Source organism: Balaenoptera musculus, chromosome 5 (assembly GCF_009873245.2).
Source record: "Balaenoptera musculus isolate JJ_BM4_2016_0621 chromosome 5, mBalMus1.pri.v3, whole genome shotgun sequence".
Taxonomy (NCBI): Eukaryota; Metazoa; Chordata; class Mammalia; order Artiodactyla; family Balaenopteridae; genus Balaenoptera; species Balaenoptera musculus.
Genome location: NC_045789.1, coordinates 89,217,463 through 89,240,339, shown reverse-complemented (window position 1 = coordinate 89,240,339; position 22,877 = coordinate 89,217,463). Strand labels below are relative to the sequence as shown.

Sequence of the window (22,877 nt, the reverse complement as noted above, 5' to 3'; positions counted from 1 at the left end):
CCACTTATAGCCTGAGAACGGTCATTCACATTTATAGCCTGTATTTCTATTTTAGTTTACTCTTTTGTAAGAGCTATTTATTAGTAAAAATATTAGACAGTAATAATTCTATAATACAAAACCATTCACAAAAAATGCAAAATTAAAACAAAAGTATATCAAAATCTGTACGTTCATGGTAAATTTTATACAAGTATTTTATCTTTATTTCTCTGTATTTTCCAGCTTTCCAGTGCTTTTTCCCTGATTATAAAAGTAAACAACTCTGGAAAAGATGGGCAATTTCTATTTTAAATGCTAGTCATGAGTTTTTTTCTAAAGGATCTCTGGGTTTCTAATGTAAAGTTGTCACAGATAATAAATGAAAGTGAGATGAAGAAACATCTTATATGCTGCAAGTGACATTTAGACAAAAGAATGCCTTCAATCTAATTTATACTTACTTTGTTTAAAAGCGTGGTAGACATTCAGCAGTGTCAGATGATCTCCATCTATGTGGGCAAATCTCATCTTGGCCTCATCTGCGGCTTTCTTGGCCTCCGTGGGGCGAACAAAACACTGTGGGACTAAACAAGGTTGGTATGGGCCCAACACAAACGCCCATATCGATGAGTCACGCATTCACAGATAGAGGAACAAGGCCTAGCTAGGTCAGTTCACAGAGCATAGGGCAGGGCAGGATGGCCTCCAACTGCATCTTGGACTGTTTACTACCTTGATTTGGTACATCAACACCTAACCACATCTGTAAGACAAGAGGGTTTCAAAGCTACAGAGTACCTGATTATTTTTAACTAGATCTAAAAGTAGGCATCAAAACAGCTATTCTGAAGGCCATCAAGATACTAGAAAGCTCAACTTATTTCAAAAACCAGTGCCGATAGCTCTACCAATAGCCAGAATTATGGTGTTAATAGCCTTTTAGCTAAATATAATTTTTTAAAAGGCCATCCATTGAATCTGCTGAATGGTTATGAAAGTGATAAAGCTATACTTGCCCACTGCAGGGCTAAAAACAACTTTCCAACCAGTGTACTGCCACATTTCTATTGTAATTCTTCCCTAGTGCTGTGGCTATTACCAACTGGTGGGTATCACTATTAGCACTGGTGAGCAGAAGCATATGTAAACATAAAAAATATCATGAAATCTTGGGTTTTGATGATAGCAGTAGTGGTGGAAGGTTAAACCGCCTCTGAATTAAGAAAATTCAAAAAGGCTGGGAATATGCGGCCTAGTTTTCCAGTATTTTAAGAAAAAGATTAGAAAATAAAGTCCCAAGTTTTTTTTAAACTGTATTTGAAGACTTCAATATAAAAGCAGAATCCAATATTTTAAAAGTTGACAATTAGTCTGAAACGGTCATTATTTCAAGGGTCATCAAAATATATAACTACAGTATTTGTTTAGAGCCTCAATATTAATTCACATAAAACTTTAAGTTGTTACATACAAAGCGTGCACTATATTTTTTGAAATACAACTTTCCTTAATTCACTTTAGCAATTCCATAGTCATAAAAGCATTATGAAAATAAAAAGACTTAACAACTTGGGACTTTGTGAACACATTTTTAAAGCTCTTAAAACTTTGTCAATAAAAAAAATTATAAATTATCAGTTCAGATAGAAGATAATGGGAATAATCGACAGTGAGATCAAACACAGTATCAATTACTCTTTGCCATACAGTTTCCCCTTTAAAATGATTCCAAAGAAGCCAAATAGAGACAATGACACATGATCACAGTAAATACTAAGTCTTGCTTAATGTAACTGAAGCAAGGTAATAAATAAAAGTACAGAAACCTCTCATAGCTCTGAAAGTTAATGTGAACTAGCTACCAGAGTTAAATATTGGGTATAAGAAGCACTCCATAAGGCCCCTGATTTGTACTATTTATATCAGGACCCGAAAACTTCAGAAACTCTTTAAATGGAAAACAAAGCATTACAAGCTCAGCAAACTGTTTCAGTTCCATGACTTCTTCCTCATGCTTTAACATTTTCCCCCACAAATGCCATGCTTAATAATCGCTGCACATAAATGTTCACTCTCTTGATGTGCTAAAGATGACCAGTAAACCCTACGTTTTGTAGAACTATTACAAATAAGAGATGTAGTTGGAAGATCTCAACTGCATCATGATGACCAATTTTTTTAAAGGGCTAATTTTCTAAACTCAAACAATGGTAATTGTATAGTATGCCTGATGAGAGAACCTAGAAAAATAAAAACTGGGCAGATAACAAATACACAGTCTGTTAAACTCTTGCCCCACACTTTCTCTAAAAACTAAAATGTTGGGTTAACTACAACTGGGAGAATCTAGCAAAAACAACATATAAGAAAAGGCAGACAACAACCTACCACCACCTCCGCAAGAGACTACAATTTCATTAAAATGATTCGATACTGCCCTGCCCATCTGCTCTGAGTCTGATCAATCATAACTCTGCAAAAAAAACATTTTAGCTAGTTCTTAAATTAAAAATTCACACCATTAAAATATACATCTAAACTAAGCCAAAATTTTTATATTTAGAAATTTAAAAAATTTCCTCCTTTAACTACATGTAAGATTTTGAATTATTTGAGGCATTTAATGATAAATAATACCAATAAACCACTCTATGACTGGAAGTCAACTTTCCCCAGTACTGAAACTAGTATTATAGAGTACTTTGATAGTAAAAACTTAATACGTTTTCTATTTGTCGCTGCAAGAACCAGTGTATATTTGTATGTTAACAATATTTCTCTTTTTTGGAAAATCTAATTTCCAAGTTACTATTTATTTGTGAATTAAGTGTTACTGCTATTAAAAAAAATAGTATTTGTTCAGCTTAACTGTTCCAATTTTTAAAATAAGCAATTTTATCTATTAGACATATTTATTTTATCAAGTGTTTTCCTGCCATTGTAAAAGAATTACCATCAGGTTAGATTTTAAACCTAGAATTATATATTAGTACTTCTATTTATTTGATGCTAAGTTTGAAGTAAATGTTTGATTGCCACTGCAGTACGATTTATACATGTAGAAAAAGCTCACTCTTTAAATGACAGTTTGCTTTGTCTCAGGCTCACTTAATAGTGCCAGCTACTAGAATAAAGTTCTTCTGGTACTTTCAGCAATAAACTGCAAAACTGATGGACCTACCAAAGAACTCAGTTATAATGTCTTCAGACTTACTCTTCTCTTATTGAGATTTTTATTTGTACTCAAGAGAGCCCATGTTTTTACTATACTGTGTGCACAATGACTTAATTTACTTTTGTAAATACTATGTCATTATGAAGCTACTTTACAAGATATTTAGGAAACAAAATGAGTCCCTTAAAACCACCTATAAAATCTACTATCATACTAAATATTAAAAAACAAAACCAAAAGTGAAGTCCACCCAAACTTTGAAGAGCTGGGTTTTTTTTAGTTCCTTTCCCTCTATTACCTGACAACATAGCAGTAATAGATAGGACCTCATTAGAACAGTTGTAGTCACAACTTGCAATAACCATTTTAGCGAGCTGTGGATCTAGAGGAAACTCGGCCATCATGGATCCCAATTCAGTCAGATCTCCATCATCGTTTAAAGCAGCCAGATAATTCAAAAGTTCTAGGGCTCTCATCAGAGTTTCAGGAGCTAGGGGGAAAAGGCAATATAACAGACAAGCTGCCTTAATAAGCAAAAACATGACAAAGTACAAAATATTATAAGCATTCTCATTTTTCATTCTACAGTGGACCAAACTCGAAACTCAAACTGTATCAAATTCAATTACAGAGATCTAGCAAACTATGAATCATATAAAATTGCAAAACTTCCCTGTATAGTAGTAAAACTGTCATCTTCCTAAGTACGTTAAATAACTGTTAACTCAACAATGTGTTTATCAAACTATTTTTCTTCCAAAAAAAAAATTGGGGAATTTTTCACATTTTCATGCCCTGTCAATAACTCCCAGAATAATTTCGTTATTCTGAAGGGAAAAAAAAAGAATTTGCTCTTTTGTCACTCTTTTAGTTTTAATGCTAACACACAAAATTTATCTTGATGCATTGTAAGAAACAGGTAAAATGTATTTAATATATATATTGAATAGGATGAAGAGAAAGAGTCAATTTTGGTTAAAAGGTTTGATAAAATATGCTTTGAGAATTCATACCTGGTGGATCCATAAAATCAAAATGCACCAAATCATCAATACCAAGTTTCTTCAATTGTAACACAACTGATCCTAAATTAGAACGCAAAATCTCAGGATAGGTGTTATCCTAGAAAAATACAAGAACATTTGTTCTGTTAAATATTCCTTAATCCTCTTGCTCCAAAAAGCAAAACATATCTGTTCTCTGCCCCCTTAGCTATTAACTTTTGGCATTTCTTCTAAACCACTGACTAAAGAGAGGAGAAAAATACTTGTGGACTAAAAAGACTAAAAGGGAATCAGACACTTTCTGTGAACTATCTTTATAGGGTTCGAAGTGTTACTGCTGCTGCCCACCTCGACTGAGAACTGTAACAAAGATTTGTATTGGTAGACTACACCATAAATCTCAGAAAAACTAAAGAGATTATAGTGCCAAAAGGCAAGATAAAGTAAATGAAGTAATTTTCTCCTGGTAACAAATTCAACTTAACCTTCCAAACACACTAGGAAGGACACAGTAAAACCCTTACCTGCATTTCTGTTTTGTAGGCTTTCTCTGTATAAAGTCTGAAGCACTTCCCAGGTCTGGTTCGTCCAGCTCGACCAGCCCTTTGCTGAGCTGAAGCTTTACTAATGGCTGTCACTAAAAGGGACTCGACTCTGATTCGAGGATTATATACCTATTGGAATGGAAATAACATTAAGAATGATTCTTCCTTCAGTTAAACACAAAACTGTGATCTAACAGAAGTATCCAAAGCCCACAGCTAACCCCAAAATAAACAAAGTAGTACTGATGGCCACTATATACCATGCTGGGACAGAAACAAAATTCATCGTCTTTACTCCTTAACTTTCTTTCAGGTATTCTGACTCCAGCATTCTGAGAGACCCAAGCTAACGTGAAAAGTCTCTTATCTAACACACAGATAGCTTATATCATCTTTACTCTTCCTAATTTAAAATAATTTCAGCCTTACCTTACTCTTATATAGTGGATTGTGCTGAAGGTTTTTGCCTGAAAATAACCTGTCAATTGGACATTAAGAAAACTATTTTGAACTTAGTCCAGAAGAAGTCAGTTATATGCTGCCAGTTTAAAGGACAGTTTTCCATCAAAAACATGAATACTATGTACAATGAATTCTCCCAATTATATTTATAAAATGTAATCAAATGCAATCAAAGATCTTTAAATTATAAAACATAGTTTTATTTATTTATTGAGTAGTCACTTCATTTGGTAAAAGTGCTTGGTATTCAGTACTGTTAAACTAGAGGTTAACATAGTACTTTTTTTTCAAGTACTGTGCCTGGCACATAGAAACTCTAATTTAGTTGGGGAGTGACTGATATGCAGGTTATGATAATCAATCCTGTATTTATTACTATCACCATACTCCTTACATGAACATACACTCACATACAAAACACTCACCATCACTACAAAGAAACAAAGAAACCAATGCAACCGAAAAGCCGCCTAGGGTTAAACATTAAACATGGGCTTAGTATGTGAAAGCCAGCTAGAACACAAAGGGTTCATATCTCAGAAGTCTGAAAATGAAACACAAACTGGAAAATAATTCTAAAAAGTAAATTTCAGCCATTAAATGAGTAAGCAATAAGTACTGTTAAACTAATACTAATTTATAAAGTACTAAAGTAGTACAAAATACATACCTTTTGTTTCGCAAACCCAGGATCAATCACAAATACCACACCATCTATTGTCAAAGATGTCTCTGCAATGTTAGTTGACACAACTACCTGTTAAGAAATAAACAGTATTTAACTTATACTACCAGCCAAGTACAACTCAAATAGTAAGATTAGCATTAACTTTCACTAAACAATCAGTTACAACCCACTAAATAAACCAGAAATAAGGTTTGATCTTTAATGACCAATGCTATATAAAGACGAATTAATATTTAAGAATTCAAAGTTTCATTTAGCTCATCATAGTACCTTCCTTTTTCAACAAAAAATCTTCAGGTTTATTACTCAATCACATCATGTTTTGATTATTCAAATAGCAGAAGAGCATCAAAAGAAAATTATCGATAAAGCAATATAAGCTTACCTCACAGAATGTCTCCCTGAGAGAACACTCCTTGGTTAATATCCAAACTCCACACAACATGTAACATCTTTCAGTATTTTCAGGCAACATTAACAAAGGAAAACTTTATATCACCAAAACTCAACTCAGTATTTTAAACAAAATGGCACATAGGGCTGAAAATCTCAAGTTAGAATCCAAGAATTTGCAGATCATCAGAACAGAATGTAGATGTTTTGGAAAGTGTATAGTCTCAAAGGGGGTGTCACTGCATATAAGGAAACTGTTAATCATTTGAACTTTTTATTGACAGGGAATGTTTAAAGCACTTACATACTAACATGATAGCTTGTTTTTTCATGTGGGTGTTTTACTGTATTTTAAACAGGTTTTAGAAGATTAGGGGCTTGAGAATGACATGTTACATAATTTTTCTTTTTAAACAATGGGAAAATGGGATCCTCATTATTATTTTCCCCAAAACATCTGATTTTGGGAACAGATTGCTGCCATTAAATAGGAGATACTTGTATATGCAAGCAGTTGACACAGAAGATAAATCAGAGTCTGTTCTTAAAGCTTTTAGTTTGTAATGAAACAGAGGTGGAGAGGAAGTGTAATGACATCAAAAATGCGCTGTAAGATTTTTAAAGTGTTTATTTCCAAAGTGAAGACAAGGAAAACTTACTGAGAAAATGGCATTTAGGAGAGTTGTTGAAGGTAAGGTGGGATCTACCCACAAGAGGGAAGGGAAGAGCACTAGAAATAGAAGGTTTGGCTTAAACGAGAGAGCATATGGACAAGAATGCCCATAGGCACATGTAAGAAAGGACTCACACTGCCAGGAAATCTTGGAGGTTTAAAAGATTACTAGAATGCTGCGGAGCAACTAAGCCTGTGTGCCACAGCTACTGAGCCTGTGCTCTAGAGCCTGCGAGCCAAAACTACTGAAGCCCATGCGCCTAGAGCCCGTGCTCTTCAACAAGAGAAGCCACCGCAATGAGAAGTCCGAGCACCATAACGAAGAGTAGCCCCCGCTCACCGCAACCAGAGAAAAGCCCGCACACAGCAACGAAGACCCAACACAGCCAAAAATAAATAAATAAAATAAATAAATTTATACATACTAAAAAAAGATTGCTAGAGCATCATTAACAGGACAATATTTTAGAATCATTTGCATGTCTAAGACCAAAACGCTCCCTTTGTGCATTGGTCAGTTGAAAAGACTGCTAACTAGCAAATGGACAATAAACCATAAGTGGTTTGATGCTAATGAAATATATTTTCCAGAACATTTCGAAGACACGCACACTCAATAATTAGAGCTGAAGCAAGCATAAACAAGGTTAACAGGTGAACTTGAATAAATATAACCAGAGTTTAATATTCTTCTACAAAGTCAGTGTGTTGTAGTGGAAGGAGCAGGGGTAGGTGGCAAAGCCAGGAATCAAACCTAAATAGTTAAGTAAGAGTGGAGAGGTTTTAACACCCCCAAGCTTTAATTTCCCTTTATAACTCTTGTATACTAGTCTAGCTGAGACAGAGTTTTAAGATATAAACTTAGATAATGAATGTGGAAAGCCCTTATAAACTATACAGAATCACAAACTACATGCCTGTGATTACATAAGAGGTCTTGTGGTTTTCTGTTATTCTAGGGTGAGAATGGTTGCCATTATGGATAGATGCTGTACTTCTAGATAGATGTTTAAAACATATTTTGGGGAAAAAAATACATTTCACATATTTCTAATAGAACAAAATATACTCAATGTAATAAAAATGTATTGATGTGATCAACCCTTTGAGTTATTTAAAAACAAGTTTTGTCCACCAAATAATTTCACTTGGTGTTCATGTGTTTTCTCTGGGTGTGTGTGTGACAAATCATACAACGCCTTATAAGATGGTGTGGATGTGTGATTTCACAAGTGTTTAAGAATCAGGTGATTACACCAACTTTGGCAAGCTCCATGTCATTACTGATGATAAAGTCAACTGCCATCCAAAAGTCACACTCTGAAATACAGGCATAAAAAGACCCAGAGAAGCATGGTCTTTAGACTTTTTCCAAAGATTAAAAAAGTAAATTGGTTAAAAAGCTTTAAGGTGATAAAAAACTTTTTTTGAGTAGGACCTACCTACCCTATGAGAGGTGGGTTTTGGGACAAAAAAGGGGAACACTCATAACAAATTGTACAACTCTGAGGGAGGTATTTCTACTGACTCTACCACTAGAGCTGGATAAACAATACTAACTAAGGCTAAATAAAACATACACACCCACAGATCACAAAAGAACAGAGAAATAAATGAGATGATAAAAGTTATCTAGCTGTCTTGGAACCTTAGCAGTGGGGTGAGTGAGGCAAGCCCTAAGTATGTTCTAGATGTGTTAAGTGGCACATGATCTAATTAGGAAGTGGTCATAACACAGTGATACTGAATTTGTCAAGGGACTTACATATTACCGACAGGAATATATATGTTATAAGCTTTCTAGACTGTAGCTTGGCAATAAGTGTTCAAAGAGTCTTAAAGAGTGTTCAAACCTCACTTGCAAAGGAATTATTTCAGGTAAATAACCCCATATATAGAATAAACACTATGATAAAAAGTCCGGTGATGCCAATTCTAATCTTTTTATATTATATGTGTTAAGAATAAACTCTCAGCTAGATTTATCCCTTTCCTCCTCAATAATCTGCCTTCTAATGGAATCCACATTGTTTTATTTCAATATTTCCATTTCAAAGTACTTGAGTTGCTCTACTTGAATTCTATTTGGACACAGTAATGCATTTAGGTTAAACAAATTTGGATTTTTAGTCCCTAGGGAACTCGGTGGGGTCTCCAATTCAGTGAGGACATTAGCTGGTTTGTAAATGTCCCAGCAGCACCACACTAAGTTATCTTCAGATAGTGGATTATTAAGCCTCTCTTTAAAACTATAGAGCCATCTCCACAAGGGCCATTTCTCTTTTTTATTGAGCAATGTATGCTCTGAGCCATGTTAATTAGTAAACTCTAAGATAAGCTACAGAAAAATCAGCTATTTGTATGGACAAAATTAATGAAAACTAAATAAAAACAAAAATAGTTGCTGGATTTTAATAACACCAAATCTATATAAAACAGCAGCTATAAGTCTTAGTCAAAAAATGCATACAAGTGACTTACGGATGAGTAAACTTTCATGCATGTACAAAACTACTGTAGCTTTAACTTAAAGTCAAATATTTGAACAAATGTCAAGCATGATCAAAACAGGTAAAAGCCTCCACCCTCACATAAATTTATGAATTGCGGTCTCAACCTTTCTTTAAAAAAAATATATTTATTTTTGGCTGTGTTGGGTCTTCGTTGCCACGCACGGGCTTTCTCTAGTTGCGGCAAGTGGGGGCTACTCTCGTTGCGGTGCGCAGGCTTCTCATTGTGGTGGCTTCTCTTGTTGCGGAGCATGGGCTCTAGGCACGCGGGCTTCAGTAGTTGTGGCTCTCGGGCTCTAGAGCGCAGGCTCAGTAGTTGTGGCGCACGGGCTTAGTTGCTCCGCGGCATGTGGGATCTTCCCGGAACAGGGCTCGAACCTGTGTCCCCTGCATTGGCAGGAGGATTCTTAACCACTGTGCCACCAGGGAAGCCGTCAACCTTTCCTGATTAAAAACTTGAAAGTTTACCATTGGAGCTATGTTAAAAGTCCACATAAAAAGAACTCAGTAACTATTTGTAAAAGGAATACTAGTTAAGTACCCAGTGCCCATAAAAGATTACGTTTAATATAGCCTACATTTTAAAACTTTAGTACTAAAAAGCTGTTTTGTTAGTTTTACCACAATCCTATTAGGAACCCTATTTTGCATAAATTAATACAATGAGTAAGATAACAAATAAGGTACTACCTTACAAAATGTGCTCGAATATAAAGTAATTTAACAAAAACATGAATCAAATAGTATTTTGTTTCACACTGGAAGCAGACTGTAAACCCCTAAATGTTCCTATGTAATTTTATTTATTTATTTACTTACTTATTTTTGTGCTTTGTCACAGTTACTTTTTTTTCTTAAATTGAAGTATGGTTAATTTACAACATTGTGTTACTTTCTGCTGTACAGTTTACATATACATATATCCACTCTTTTTAAGATTCTTTTCCCATATAGGTCATTACAGAGTATTGAGTTCCCTGTGCTATACAGTAGGTCCTTATTAGTTACCTATTTTATATATAATAGTGTGTATATGTCAATCCCAATGCCCAATTTATCCCTCCCTGTAACTTTAAATGAATTGTGAGTATCAGTCAGTGACAGCACTCTTGAATGAAAGTCCCATTCTAGTAACTGGCACAGTTACGTTTAATTAATGAATTCATGACAAAAGAATCAAGCCTTGGCCTCTAGTTCTTTATTTTATAATATAAATAGGATATTACCAAAGTTGTAGCATTTAAAAAAGAGAACAGGAAAATAGTAACTGAATACCAGTTCTTACTGTTCTGGTATCCACCCACATTCCCTCATGTAACCTGTGTGCATCTTAATTCTTACCCTTCTTCTTTTCAATCCCACCAATCCTTTCTTCTATTCTAACTGAACCTGCCAAGCCCTGGGTCTGATGGTCACTTGCTCATCTCACCTGCCAGTCACTGCTTGGCCTTAGTGCATTTCAACAGTCTCAGGTTTTCAGCTGGCACTCCCACCTTCCCTGGCCAGCTTCAAAATACATGATTTGTTGAGTGAATCCTCCTCTATAAACTTCTATAAAAATTGTTCACTTTCCCTTAAACATGCTGGGCTTCAATGTGTCTTTCCTCATAAAGAATAATGCACCAATTGCCAAGGGAAGTCCTCCCTCCCCTGGGATCATCCAGGGAGGCCATGACAGCGCTCTTCTCAACCTCTTAAGATGAAGCTGACTCACGCCAGGAGACAACATGATTTCCCAACAAGAGATCCTATAGCTTTAGCTGAATGAAACATCATTAGTAGATGATGAAATAGCACTGTGGCCCTTAATTTTGATTCTGAATTAAAAGCCTGAGATGGGATCCCATGGTGAGCCCAAGCCCTGGGAACTCCAACGGCCTCCCCTCAACATCTGTGGCCATCACACATATATCCAACTGCTGCTGAATCACTCTTTTCAGAAAGACAAAATTCTCCTAAATATCCTAGGATTTACAAGAACATGAAAAGCAATAGTTTTAAAAAACCAAACAACTAATTCTATTCCATGGGCTTAGGTTGTAGAGTCTACAAAATGTACCATGTACTGGACTGACACCAGACTGAACCTAAATTTCCAATATACTAGCATTAACAGAGCAAAGAAGAGCTCAGATATGAAGTAAGTTTTAATAAGTGCGGGCCAGACAGTTCTCAAAGTAACTCAAAATGGAATGAAGAGAACTACATGAAAAGACAAACATGGCAAATCTTGCTGTAAGCCAATTTTACTCAAAGATAAATAAAAACACCATTTTAAAATTAAAACAAATGCAGATACACAAAGTGTACATGATTTCAAGAAAAAATTAAATCACCTGCCTGGAGAATGTACTAACTCCTCTTTACTATAGAAAATGTTTACGAAACAGCTACTTTTATATACATCCATTGACAAAGAGTGAAGTTAAAAACTCCACAGAGAATGAGTACTTTTCAGTCAACAAATCAACTTCAAAATTATATACTAAAGTTATCACTTAAAACTGTCCCCCAAAGTTCTGAATGCACATAAACAGAAAATATTTTAAAACATATTCTAGAGACAGCACTACGACAAAAATAATTGCAATGTTGAACATAATGAAGCTATGATCAGACTATTTTTTTAAAAGTCATATTCATTACTCTTGTTGATCTATGAAAAACTCAAAACCTAATTTTTTTCCCTATCAATCTCCTGTTAATTTATATACCACTACGCTGGTGTTGCCTATCTTTTCAGTAAGTTCTTTCCATTTGAAAAATGTATCTGGTTCATTTAACTTTTACACAGCCATGTAAAGAGATAATTAACCATGATACATTTAAGTATCTTTATAATTTGTAATTTTCCAACAATCATCAAAAATGTTGGGAAAAAAGATCGAAAAAATACAGCAAAAAAAACTGTGGATCTGTTAGGCTAGAATACAGACATAAGAAGCAATAAATTCCAAATCTGACTGATAAGCAAGTCATAAGTGAGTAATATTTCCAAGACTTTTCTACATGAATAAACTCAAGAAATGTATAACAGTTGCCACGAGGGCCTAGACTGTTCTAGATATGTTAGTACCCTGTATACAATAAGCTTAATCCCTGACAATCATCTCCCCAAGGTGATGATGGTAATCAACTATACCCACTTTAGAATATGCAAACTTTAAAACCAGATTAAGAATTGTACCAAAATTCACATGCAGCTTATTATATAGCCTAATAAATGGCTGGGCTTTTTAGAAGACAAGTTGACTCTAGTGGTTTTCCAACCTTTTCAAACAATGCAATCTTATTTTCAAAGGATCTACCAGAATCTCCATATCTTAAAAAATAAAAGCATAGCTGCCTGTATCAAACTCAGATCTCCTTCCTATACATGCCCCCCACACACAAAGCACCCAGGAACAAGGCTGGAATACCCCTGGCTCCCTTCCTGTGCCAAGCAGATATCCACACCAAAAGGATCCACTGTTCCTGCCCTCAAGAAATCCAAATATTTACGCAGTGTGATTAGTGTTGCTGTTATTAGAGATCTGTGCAGTCAACATTTCATACCTACAGACATGACATTTGGTTAGACATGACATTTGACAAAAATTCTAGGCAGAAGCCAGGGCACCGAAGAAAAAAGTACTTAGTTTTTGCCAAGTGATTTAATGGGGAGGAAGACATTTGGCTGTCTTCCTCACCCCAATCAACCTTCCATTTGCTAAGGAGGAACTTCTGGGGAGAGAGGGAAGCAGTATCTGCTCTTACTCTAAGGTCAAAAGATATGCAAAACTCTACTCAAATACATTTCTTTCTATTTACTTTGGAAATACAGGTAACTTTGTAGCATACAATTCAGATCACAATCACCCATAACTTACTCCTTTATAATTCAATATAGTTTGATATCTCACAGACAAATCTTTCGGCATTAATGCAATGTTTATAGAAAACATTTCAATGCTACCTTTCTTCCAATTGCTCCGTTCTGCTTTTTTGGAGGCGGAGGCTCAAAAATGCGTTGCTGCTGCTGAGGTGGGAGTGTAGAGTACAGTGGAATGATTTTAATGTCACCAACTTCAGGGCCCAAATCATCAACCTCACGCTTTATTCTCTTACAGGCTTCATCAATTTCCTACAAAAGTTTGAATTTGAAAATAAAATGAATACACACTGAAACATTTTAAGTATTTATCATAATCCTAGTTCTATGCAGCTTATTTTCATTTTAGTAATCAAAATTAATACAGAAAATTTCACTGGGATTTCCAGAAATAATCCAAGAAATGGATTTAAACACAAAATTGCCTTATTGGCATTCCACACCCTTTTTTCTTAGACTCAATATCCTAATTAATTCTCAACAAACTGTACTAAGATTGAAATTTCTCACCCAGGAATATTTAACTGCACTCATAACCTTTTCAATTTTCACAATCTAAAAGAAATTGATGTGCTAGATATTTTAAACAAGCCAATTAGGCTTTAATGTCACGTATCACTAATGCAATTATATGGAAGATTTGCTTCATTGTGCTTAATGAGAACACACACCTCTACAGTATCAACATAGATATTTAAGAACTAGGTTAACCCAAATATCTTAGAGCCTCTTCAAAAATTTCCCTACTACAGAAAACGATTCCAATACATTTGCATTCAAACCCAGTTTTAAAGAGAGGACACACAATGAATACTGAGAGTGTGTGAGCGACAGGTAGATGGGAGGCTCTAGGGGATGACAAAGGGACTTGAAAATGGGAAGGGAGCCAATTTTAAATTTTACAGAAGCTTTAATTTAGTTAAACTCAGAAGTATGCTAAATGATTTGGCAGTTTGTCCAATAATCTCAACCAGAAGTTACCCTTATTGACAAATTATCTTTTATTCAAAAGACAGAATGATTTTTAAAATTTATCAGATTAATTTATTGTATATTATAGTCAAGCTAGAATAATTTTCCTTGAAATGATTGTAAATCAAAGTGCAACTCTGTTTCCATGTTAAAGAATACAAAGATTTTGGATACTTAAGAACAACAAAAAAAAGGTTTTTTTTCTCAATTTCAAACATACCAGTTTTCTTGAATAACAGATAAGGTCTTGAAAATTGTGACACAGAAAATTACTACTAAGTATTTGATGTAATAGTTTCCTTTGAGATCTAAAGTTTCCAAACGAAAATGAAAGTTTGCTATTCACTGAAAAAAATATAACAAATGAAACAAATATTTTTACCAAAAAAACTGCTTTCAAATGCTGTACCTAGATTAGAATGCCCCCTGCTGGTATACAAATACAAAATTAGACCTCTTCCCCCACCCCCGCAAAAAAAAGGGAATATAAATCCAAAACTAGATTTTATATATTGCATATCCTATAGGAAAATTGACACCAGTATTTTCAATTTTGTTAATTCTATAATATATTCGACTGGAAAATAAATGGTCAGAAGCCACCAAATCCCAGATTTTATATAGAAAATTAAAAGTGCCCCAAATCATGCATTTGCAGACTCCAGAAATTTTAACGGATTATTTTACTTGGAAGTACTGGAAGTATTTGCTAAGCATGTATGGAGCTAAAACAAAATCACTATTGCATGGGATATAAAGACTACTCTAAAGAGCAGAGGGGAAAAAAAATGTCACACCATTTATGTTTTTATACAAAGTTCTAAACACTATGCTTTTAAACTCGGCAACAAAATTTTCCCTAAATTTAACCAAACTTCCAGAGTCAACACTGTCAGTTCTGAAGACCACAAAGCTTATTAACATTCATCAGCACAATGCAACCTTCTGCTTAGTCACGAATTGAGAACTGAGACAAAAGTTTAAGAGTTTCTGAATTCAGGAAAGACTTTCAGCTCCAAAAGCATCAATGTGTATGTTAGTAAATTAATTTAGACCCTCCTAAATTAAAGAATCTCAACTCCTGCATGTGGAAAAGACTCAGTGAAATTAAAAAGAATGTACTGCTTAAAGAATGAAGGTTTCAACATCTTTAAGTATCTACTTATAAACAATTGATATTTCAATTATAATCATTCTTATCTAATTCAGTAGCACAGCTCCTCTAAGGATTTCTTCTAGGAACACTTGATTTAATGGATTAACAAAAAAATAATACACATTATTAAAGAATTCACATGTTTTCCAACCTTTCACCAATTAAAACTGGTCTCTCCCCTCCCAAATTAACTCAAGGGACTATAGAAACACAACTGTTTACGTGGTCAAAATGGTTAACATGGTCATTTTTAGATGTCAAGATAGCTAAATTTTATGGATGCTATTCAAATTTATGGAGACAGGAGTACTGAATTCCCAGAATCTACCATTTAACTGACCAAGTAAAAATAACAGGTTCACAGACATGAGGAATAGTAGTTTTGCTACCTTCTCCTTAAAGGTCTTTACATTCTTCAAGACTTCATTAGTCTAAAGGAAACTTAAAAATCCAACAGGACACATGTAAACCTAGTTCAATTACAGTAATACTTTATTGAAAGATAGATACACACATTTGAAAACCTTGGGGCTTATTCCCTTCCTTTCCCCAGCTGTGGGGTAGCTGCCAAAATATCAACCACAGAAATGTAACTCATAGAAAAGCATCTCAGGTCATCGCCATAAGGCCATCGGATATTTCTGACAGAATTCTAATATGCTTGTCTAACTGAACATAATGACTATTTTGAATAGCCGTTAAAAAAACATGCTATGCACTTGGGAAGAAGTGAGAAACTATAGAGACCATACACAAAAGAACAAAATGAATACAACAGCCTCAACATTGCATTATAGGATAAACACTGTTTACATGCTATCTAAAAAGCATTTGGTACTCTTGCTTACAAAATATATATAAAAATTCTTCCATTCAAAATGCATACAAAGGAAGACTAATACGTTCAGAGATCTATCTGTAAAACTGAATTTGCAACCCACCTTTTTTCCCAAAAGAACAAGTATGATTCTCTACTGCGAATGATTTTGCACCCCCAGGGGACATTTGGCAATGTCTACAGACTGGGGGAGTGTAACTGCATCTAATGCGTAAAGGCCAGAGACACTAAGAAACATCCTACAACGCAGGGGGTACCCACAGCAAAGAATTAATCAGTCTACAACATAAATAGTGCTATGGTCGAAAAACCCTGCTCTACAGAAAAGAAACTATGGCCAATGGGACAGAAATAATAAATCATATGGACAATAATGAAAAAATACAAGGATAAAAAAATTACTCAACATTTATAGCTCTTAATGCAACAGCATTTGATCAAATATTATATATCAAGCATCCCTGCAGACTGAACGCAAATAAGATAGTTCTCATTCTAGTGAAGGTGAATGAACAGCACAGACACAGAACATTTCCAGATATGAAGAAAGTTGTAATGGAATAGCACTGCTCTAGAACCTTGCTAGGAATAGAATCTCAGGCCCTACCTGACCTACTGAATCAGAATCTACAAGTTTTCTAAGTGATCAGCACATATATTAGTTTGAGAAGCAAGTTCTAGAAAATTCACAAAGCCTACTATAGCAAATGACAAGCTTTAAGAAAACCTCTAGAAAAAGGCTTTCTAAAACTATTTTATCCAGATAGCTTTCATTGAGCTTATTTAACCATCAAGAATTTTTTAGCACACCTGTAAACATCCTGTTGGAAATGAGTTTAGAAAATGCTGCATCTGAGATTAAAATTCCTATCTAAAAAATGACGTAAATTCTAACTAAGGAACTTCAGTGATTCCTTCCAATCCTCAGTAAACACATGCAAGAAGACAAAAACAAAACACACACATTTGTTTTGATAGTAGATGGGCACTTGAGTTACCTGAGTTCACTTACAAACTAAATTACTGACTATAATAACCAGATTTCATATCACCTGTGATTCAAATTCATGCCTCAGCAAAACTGCAAATTAACACAACACTACTCACCACCCAGGTCTCTCCAAAGTTGAGACTACAATTGCTAAATCTTGAAATTCTAAAAGCATTTAATATTCTTAGGGTAATTAACTAGAACACAAAGACTAATGGTATAAAAGGGTATTCCTAGAGTACACAGATAAAAGGAGTTAAATATTTCATATATATATACAATCAGGTTGAAGAAAAACTTTAAATACTGGGATAAGAAATATATGGTTAATATATGCCAAGTTCTTAAAGTTGTTGCCTAATAGAAACAATATAAATAATGAAGCAAATAATGACAATACCTCTTGACCAGTTAAGAAAAGTAGAAGATCTCCCTCCTCCTCTTCACACATATGAATCTGGATCACGGTTCGAATTGCTGCTTCAAGATAATCTCTCTCTGGTTCGGGAGTATAAAAGATCTCAACAGGATGTGTACGCCCAGGAATAGTTAAGAGAGGACAGTTATCAAAGTAAATCTGGAATTTTCCTGCATCTAGAGTAGCGCTCATAACTATAACCTGAAAAGAAAACAGTAAATTAAGTGAAGCTGTCTTCAAAGATCCTTACGTGGTTTTAAAGTAAAAAACAGAAGAGTAATATTTACTGCTCCAAATATGTCAATATGCCTGAATAAACTGTGATTAAGAAAATCAAATACAGAAAAGCTGTGCTATAGTAAGCTATTTACATTTTTTAAAAGTAGGAATAAACCTGGCATCCAATAAATAACCTAGAATACTTGTTCACGAAGCAACACCTTAAAAACCAAAGTTTATAAAATTACGTGATATGTAAAAGGGATTGGTAAAAGACAACATAAATATGTAGTATGACTGCAGCTATGTTATTAAAACAAAACATGACAACCTTGCACATAGGGGAAAACAGGAACAAAGCACAAAAACAAAACAAAATATTTCTCCATTCTTCCAAACCATCTTTATTAAGCATATGTTCTTCAGAAAATTTTCTAAAACAGAGGCTTTCTATACTGCTGTAAAGCCACAGTGAAGAAAGGTTGTTCAGGTGCAGGGTTGCATGATCGTGTAGTCACCCTCCTTTTATTTAAATTATGACGTTATATGATCCATTAAAAACGTACTTAAATAGAAGGCTCCCCCCTTAAACATTCCACTACAGAGTTCTTAATTTCTACTTTGAGTTCCTACCTAAAAATTTCAGTTGCTCATAAGGTTTAATCAGTAATGACAGTACTCATATAGTTAGTCAAATATATTCTTTAAAAGCATAAGTTTAATATTTATAAGCCAAATCATACTCAATATCAATTTTTCTTAAGACCCAGAATCTTTCTGCCTAGTATACAAACCCTCTGTAACACATACACTAACACACGATACTAAGTTCCAATGAATGGTACACACATACACAATGCAAAAGGGGAACTTCATAAACTTTGGGAGACAAGAATGTCAGCATATTCAGTCAGTTTTAAGCCCTTATCAACACAGTAACACTGGCCAGGGTCTAAGTGGTATAATGGACAGAAAAACAAACACACACACACAAGACCCTAGGTTAAGGGAAGGCATTTCTAAGGAGTGGTTTATTCTGGGTATAGTTATTCCACTCTCCAGCATTACGAGTTAGAATGAGCGTGTCTGTGTTGGGACAAGGACAAAGATTTGATCCTTAATGAAGGCGTTCCCTGTACTTAATAAAGTCAGGGTGAGCAGAAGGCTTAAAAACACCACGCCATTAGATCATTTTAAACAAAACAAAACAAAACAAAACAAAAAACTGGGTGGATTAGAAACTGAAAAGATTTGGCTTAAAAATATATTACTAAAAATACATTACTAAAAAATACATTACTAAAAATACATTACCAAAAAGATTTGGCTTAAAAATGCATTACCAAAAATACATACTTAAAGTCTAAAAGACACAGCAAGGTAAATTAGAAAGAAAGGATAAACCACTACAGGTACTCTCATTGGTTGCTTCTTTTACAGGTGATTATTTTTTGTAGTCGATTAGAGTGATCATCACGTGCTCCCTGTTTTTTATATATACATACATATATAGGTATTTTTTAAGAACTAAACAAATAAATTAATTCACCTTTAAATCTGATCTCTGTCTAACAACCTCCTTCAGAACACCCATGAGAATATCTGTAGCCAATGTCCTTTCATGAGCCTCATCAAGAATTATTACACCATAACGCTCCAAGAGAGGATCATTCATAGCTTCACGAAGTAACATCCCATCAGTCATATACCTATATTGACAAAGAACATGTTAGTTAAGGTTCATTTAGGGTATTTTAAAACTAAACTTCATGACATAAATATGAAATGCAAAGACATCAGATAAGTCAAAATTAAACCCTTGTTCAAACCAAATGTGCTATTGTTTCATAATCAATTGCAAAATTAAGCTTCCAGAAAAACTTTTCAGTGAATATATCAAAGTTATACATTATCAAATCTGTCAAGTGAGCCTGTTATACTGCAATGCATTGAGAAAACAAGGTAAATCTGATGATGGACTATAACAAACACATGGTTTCACACAAATGCCAAAGCAAAATTAGTCACTTAAATAAATTTCTTAAAAACAAAATTTAAAACAAATATTCAACCTGCAAATAAAACTAAGAAACCATTTTAAGTTGCTTTATCACATTACAGCACTAAAATGTTGTATTTCTTTAAAATCTTAATAACTCCCCACTTAAGCTAACAGACTCCTGGTTCAAAAGGACTAAGAGAGCACGAGTCTACCATCTTTCTTTCCCCAGCCCCATCCAATTCAATAAAATGATGGTGAAGAATCATAAAAAGGAATATATTCATGGAATGAGTAGCAGCATTAGCACTATGGAAATGCTGATAAACACATATGGAAGAGAAAAGGCAAATGGCATTAGCTGTAGCAATGAAGCAAAGAGAGGAAAACTAGGCTCAGGGATGGCTCAAGAGAAGACAGCTAATGTGTAATACAGGCACTCAGAAGAAGGGTGGTTTGCACAATGGCTGTATGGGTCAGCCATCTCCTGTCCATTCCATTCTGGCTGCTACTGTCACTAACACGGAACGCTATCCTACATTTGGCACCTGGACAAATTGCAAATGCTGAAGTCACAGGTCATTCAGTTAAAATACAAATCCATGGTTTTATTTACAGAATTAAAAGCAGTATAAAAATCTGATGTCATCATTTATGACTTCACTATTCTGGCTCTATTTTTGACAAATTAGTCTAATCTAATCTTTCACGGACCAACTTGACATTTTTAGCTAAGGCCATCTGTTGGAGCACCAAGTTCAGCAAAATGACAGTATACAACCCACATGAAGCCTTCTCTTTATTTTACCTGAACTTAACTGTAAATTAAGACTTTTGGCAAAGAAATCCATCTTTACTCTTTATGTGTTATGTTTCTTTCTTCTTTGGTCCTATTTTAAAAAGGAAGCTACCACATTCCTGGCATCGACACAGCATTACCTGCAAGATTATTTTATATTAAGACCATGAAGCAAAAACAGAGCCAATTAAACTATGACTCAATGCCTTAACCACAGTGCACCACGGTGCATGAATCAGCTACACTATCCTCTAGATGCTCTGAAATATCTTTGATCTCTTTGAGGACATGTGGTGCTTTCTCCTGCCTTCAGATGTTATTACTGACATGAGCTGGGCAGTCCTTTTGCACATTATCTCAGTAGCAAAACATTAATACAGTTTCATCTACTTGTGGATAATTTCCTTAGATTCAACAAAGCTCTTGTCTGGTGCTTTGCAAGGCAAAAAACCCGAACTGGTCACTCTTTGAACCGCAAACATCTGCTTAAATACTATCAAATTTACACTCTACTGCTCAGTTTGCAAGCCAACTCATTTCAACATGGAATCCTAGTGTAGTATTTTGAAGATACTTTAATTAACAAATGAACTCAACATATGTAGTTACAGCAATACATATTACTTATTTGAAGTGACAACTTGTACAGCTAGATCAAGTTCAAGCATTGACAACCACCTAACTTCCACCTGTTTATAAGACCCTCATAGACTGTAAAATGCATTCTAATTTCACATATTAAAATTGTGATTAAAAAGTCACTAAAGTATCAAACTTTCACTTGAAAACTCCTTAAAAAAAAAAAACAAACCACCCTTTTATTTTGATCTTTTCTCATATTCCTCAAACTTCAGACCACCAAAACACTATGGAGGCATCCAAAAGGAGAGCTAACCCAAATACTCATTCTTTCATATTTTTCTGAGAAGAGGGGAAAGGTTACAAATGGCAGTTTATAAATATTATAAATTAAATTAATGGAACTATTATTTGTCCTCTTTTATTGACAACTTGTATTACCTATTACCAAGTTTAATGGTCAACTAAACCTGAACCCTCTAACTTCCAGATTCTACCGACTCCTAATAGTTCAATATTGATTACATCATCACCCAGTGATCCAATTCTATGAGATGTTAGTTAATTATCTTCTGCATCACGAGCTAATATGGGAAGCTTGCTGTTTGTACAACAGAGAGAGCTTCAGAAAAAAAGACGTTTTTGAAGTTGGAAAATCTCTAAAAGATACAATCAAATTTGCTGCTTTCCCAGTTAAGAAAACTGAGTACTAGCAGTTAACTTTTCCAGGGTCTCAAAACCAGTTAAATAGCTTACTAAGACTAGGTATCAAGTGTACTGATTCCCAATCCCAGGCCCCTCCTACACTAACACACTCTCCTCAAAGTCCCAGATAAATAAATTAAAAAGCTACCTGGTGATTTGCTGTACTGCTAGATGTATGAAACCCTTTGCTAAAAAAAAACAAAGTAACCTGAAACAGAGCACAAAAAAAGGAGAATCAGGTAGGTCCTATTAAAACCCTAACCATTTTCTTTTAGTTAGGTCAAGTTTTACTACCTTTCATAGTAGTGATAAAATACTTAGCCCAGACTAAGGGGTGAGCCATAAAAATAGGGGGTCACAATAATAAATTGTAAGTACATTATTCTGAAGTTTCAGTAATGGACTAGTAAACAGAAATTGCACAGGACAGCCAAACTCTACATTTTACTGGATACCCTATTCTCCACAGTGTTTTTTTAACTGTCTTAGGACAAAGATTAGCTTAAAAAGTCATCAGCATCACCTGGGAACTGGTTAGAAATACAGAACTGGCCTCACCCCAAACCTACTTAATCAAAAATTCTGAAGGTGAGGCATAGCAATCTGTGTTCTAACAAGCTTTCCTATGATTTTGATGCTTGCTAACTTGTGGAAAGCACCAGTCTAAACTAATCAAGTTAAACAAGAGGCAGGGTATTCCCTGGTGGTCCAGTGGTTAGGACTCCAAGCTTCCAATGCAGGGGGCCCAGGTTCAATCCCCGGTTGGGAACTAAGATACTGCAAGCCACGTGGCATGGCCAAAAAAAAAAAAAAGTCTTTGGCGCTATTAAAATACAACTTAAAAAAAAAAAAAAAAAAAAAGAGGCAGATTAAGCAAAGTAGATGGTTAAGGTGGCAA

General features: G+C 34.7%; 1 protein-coding gene across 1 annotated transcript in view; it reads right to left on the bottom strand.

Moving 5' to 3' along the window:
* DHX15 (DEAH-box helicase 15) overlaps window positions 1-22,877 on the bottom strand; it is a 51,169-nt gene that overhangs the window by 7,535 nt on the left and 20,757 nt on the right. Inside the window, exons 4-11 of the mRNA XM_036853900.1 lie at window positions 19,447-19,606; window positions 17,661-17,879; window positions 13,388-13,555; window positions 5,839-5,925; window positions 4,686-4,835; window positions 4,171-4,279; window positions 3,456-3,647; window positions 444-566 (exon numbers count right to left, since the gene is read on the bottom strand). Coding sequence (XP_036709795.1) covers window positions 444-566; window positions 3,456-3,647; window positions 4,171-4,279; window positions 4,686-4,835; window positions 5,839-5,925; window positions 13,388-13,555; window positions 17,661-17,879; window positions 19,447-19,606 — 1,208 coding nt within the window. The remainder of the gene's footprint in view (window positions 1-443; window positions 567-3,455; window positions 3,648-4,170; window positions 4,280-4,685; window positions 4,836-5,838; window positions 5,926-13,387; window positions 13,556-17,660; window positions 17,880-19,446; window positions 19,607-22,877) is intronic.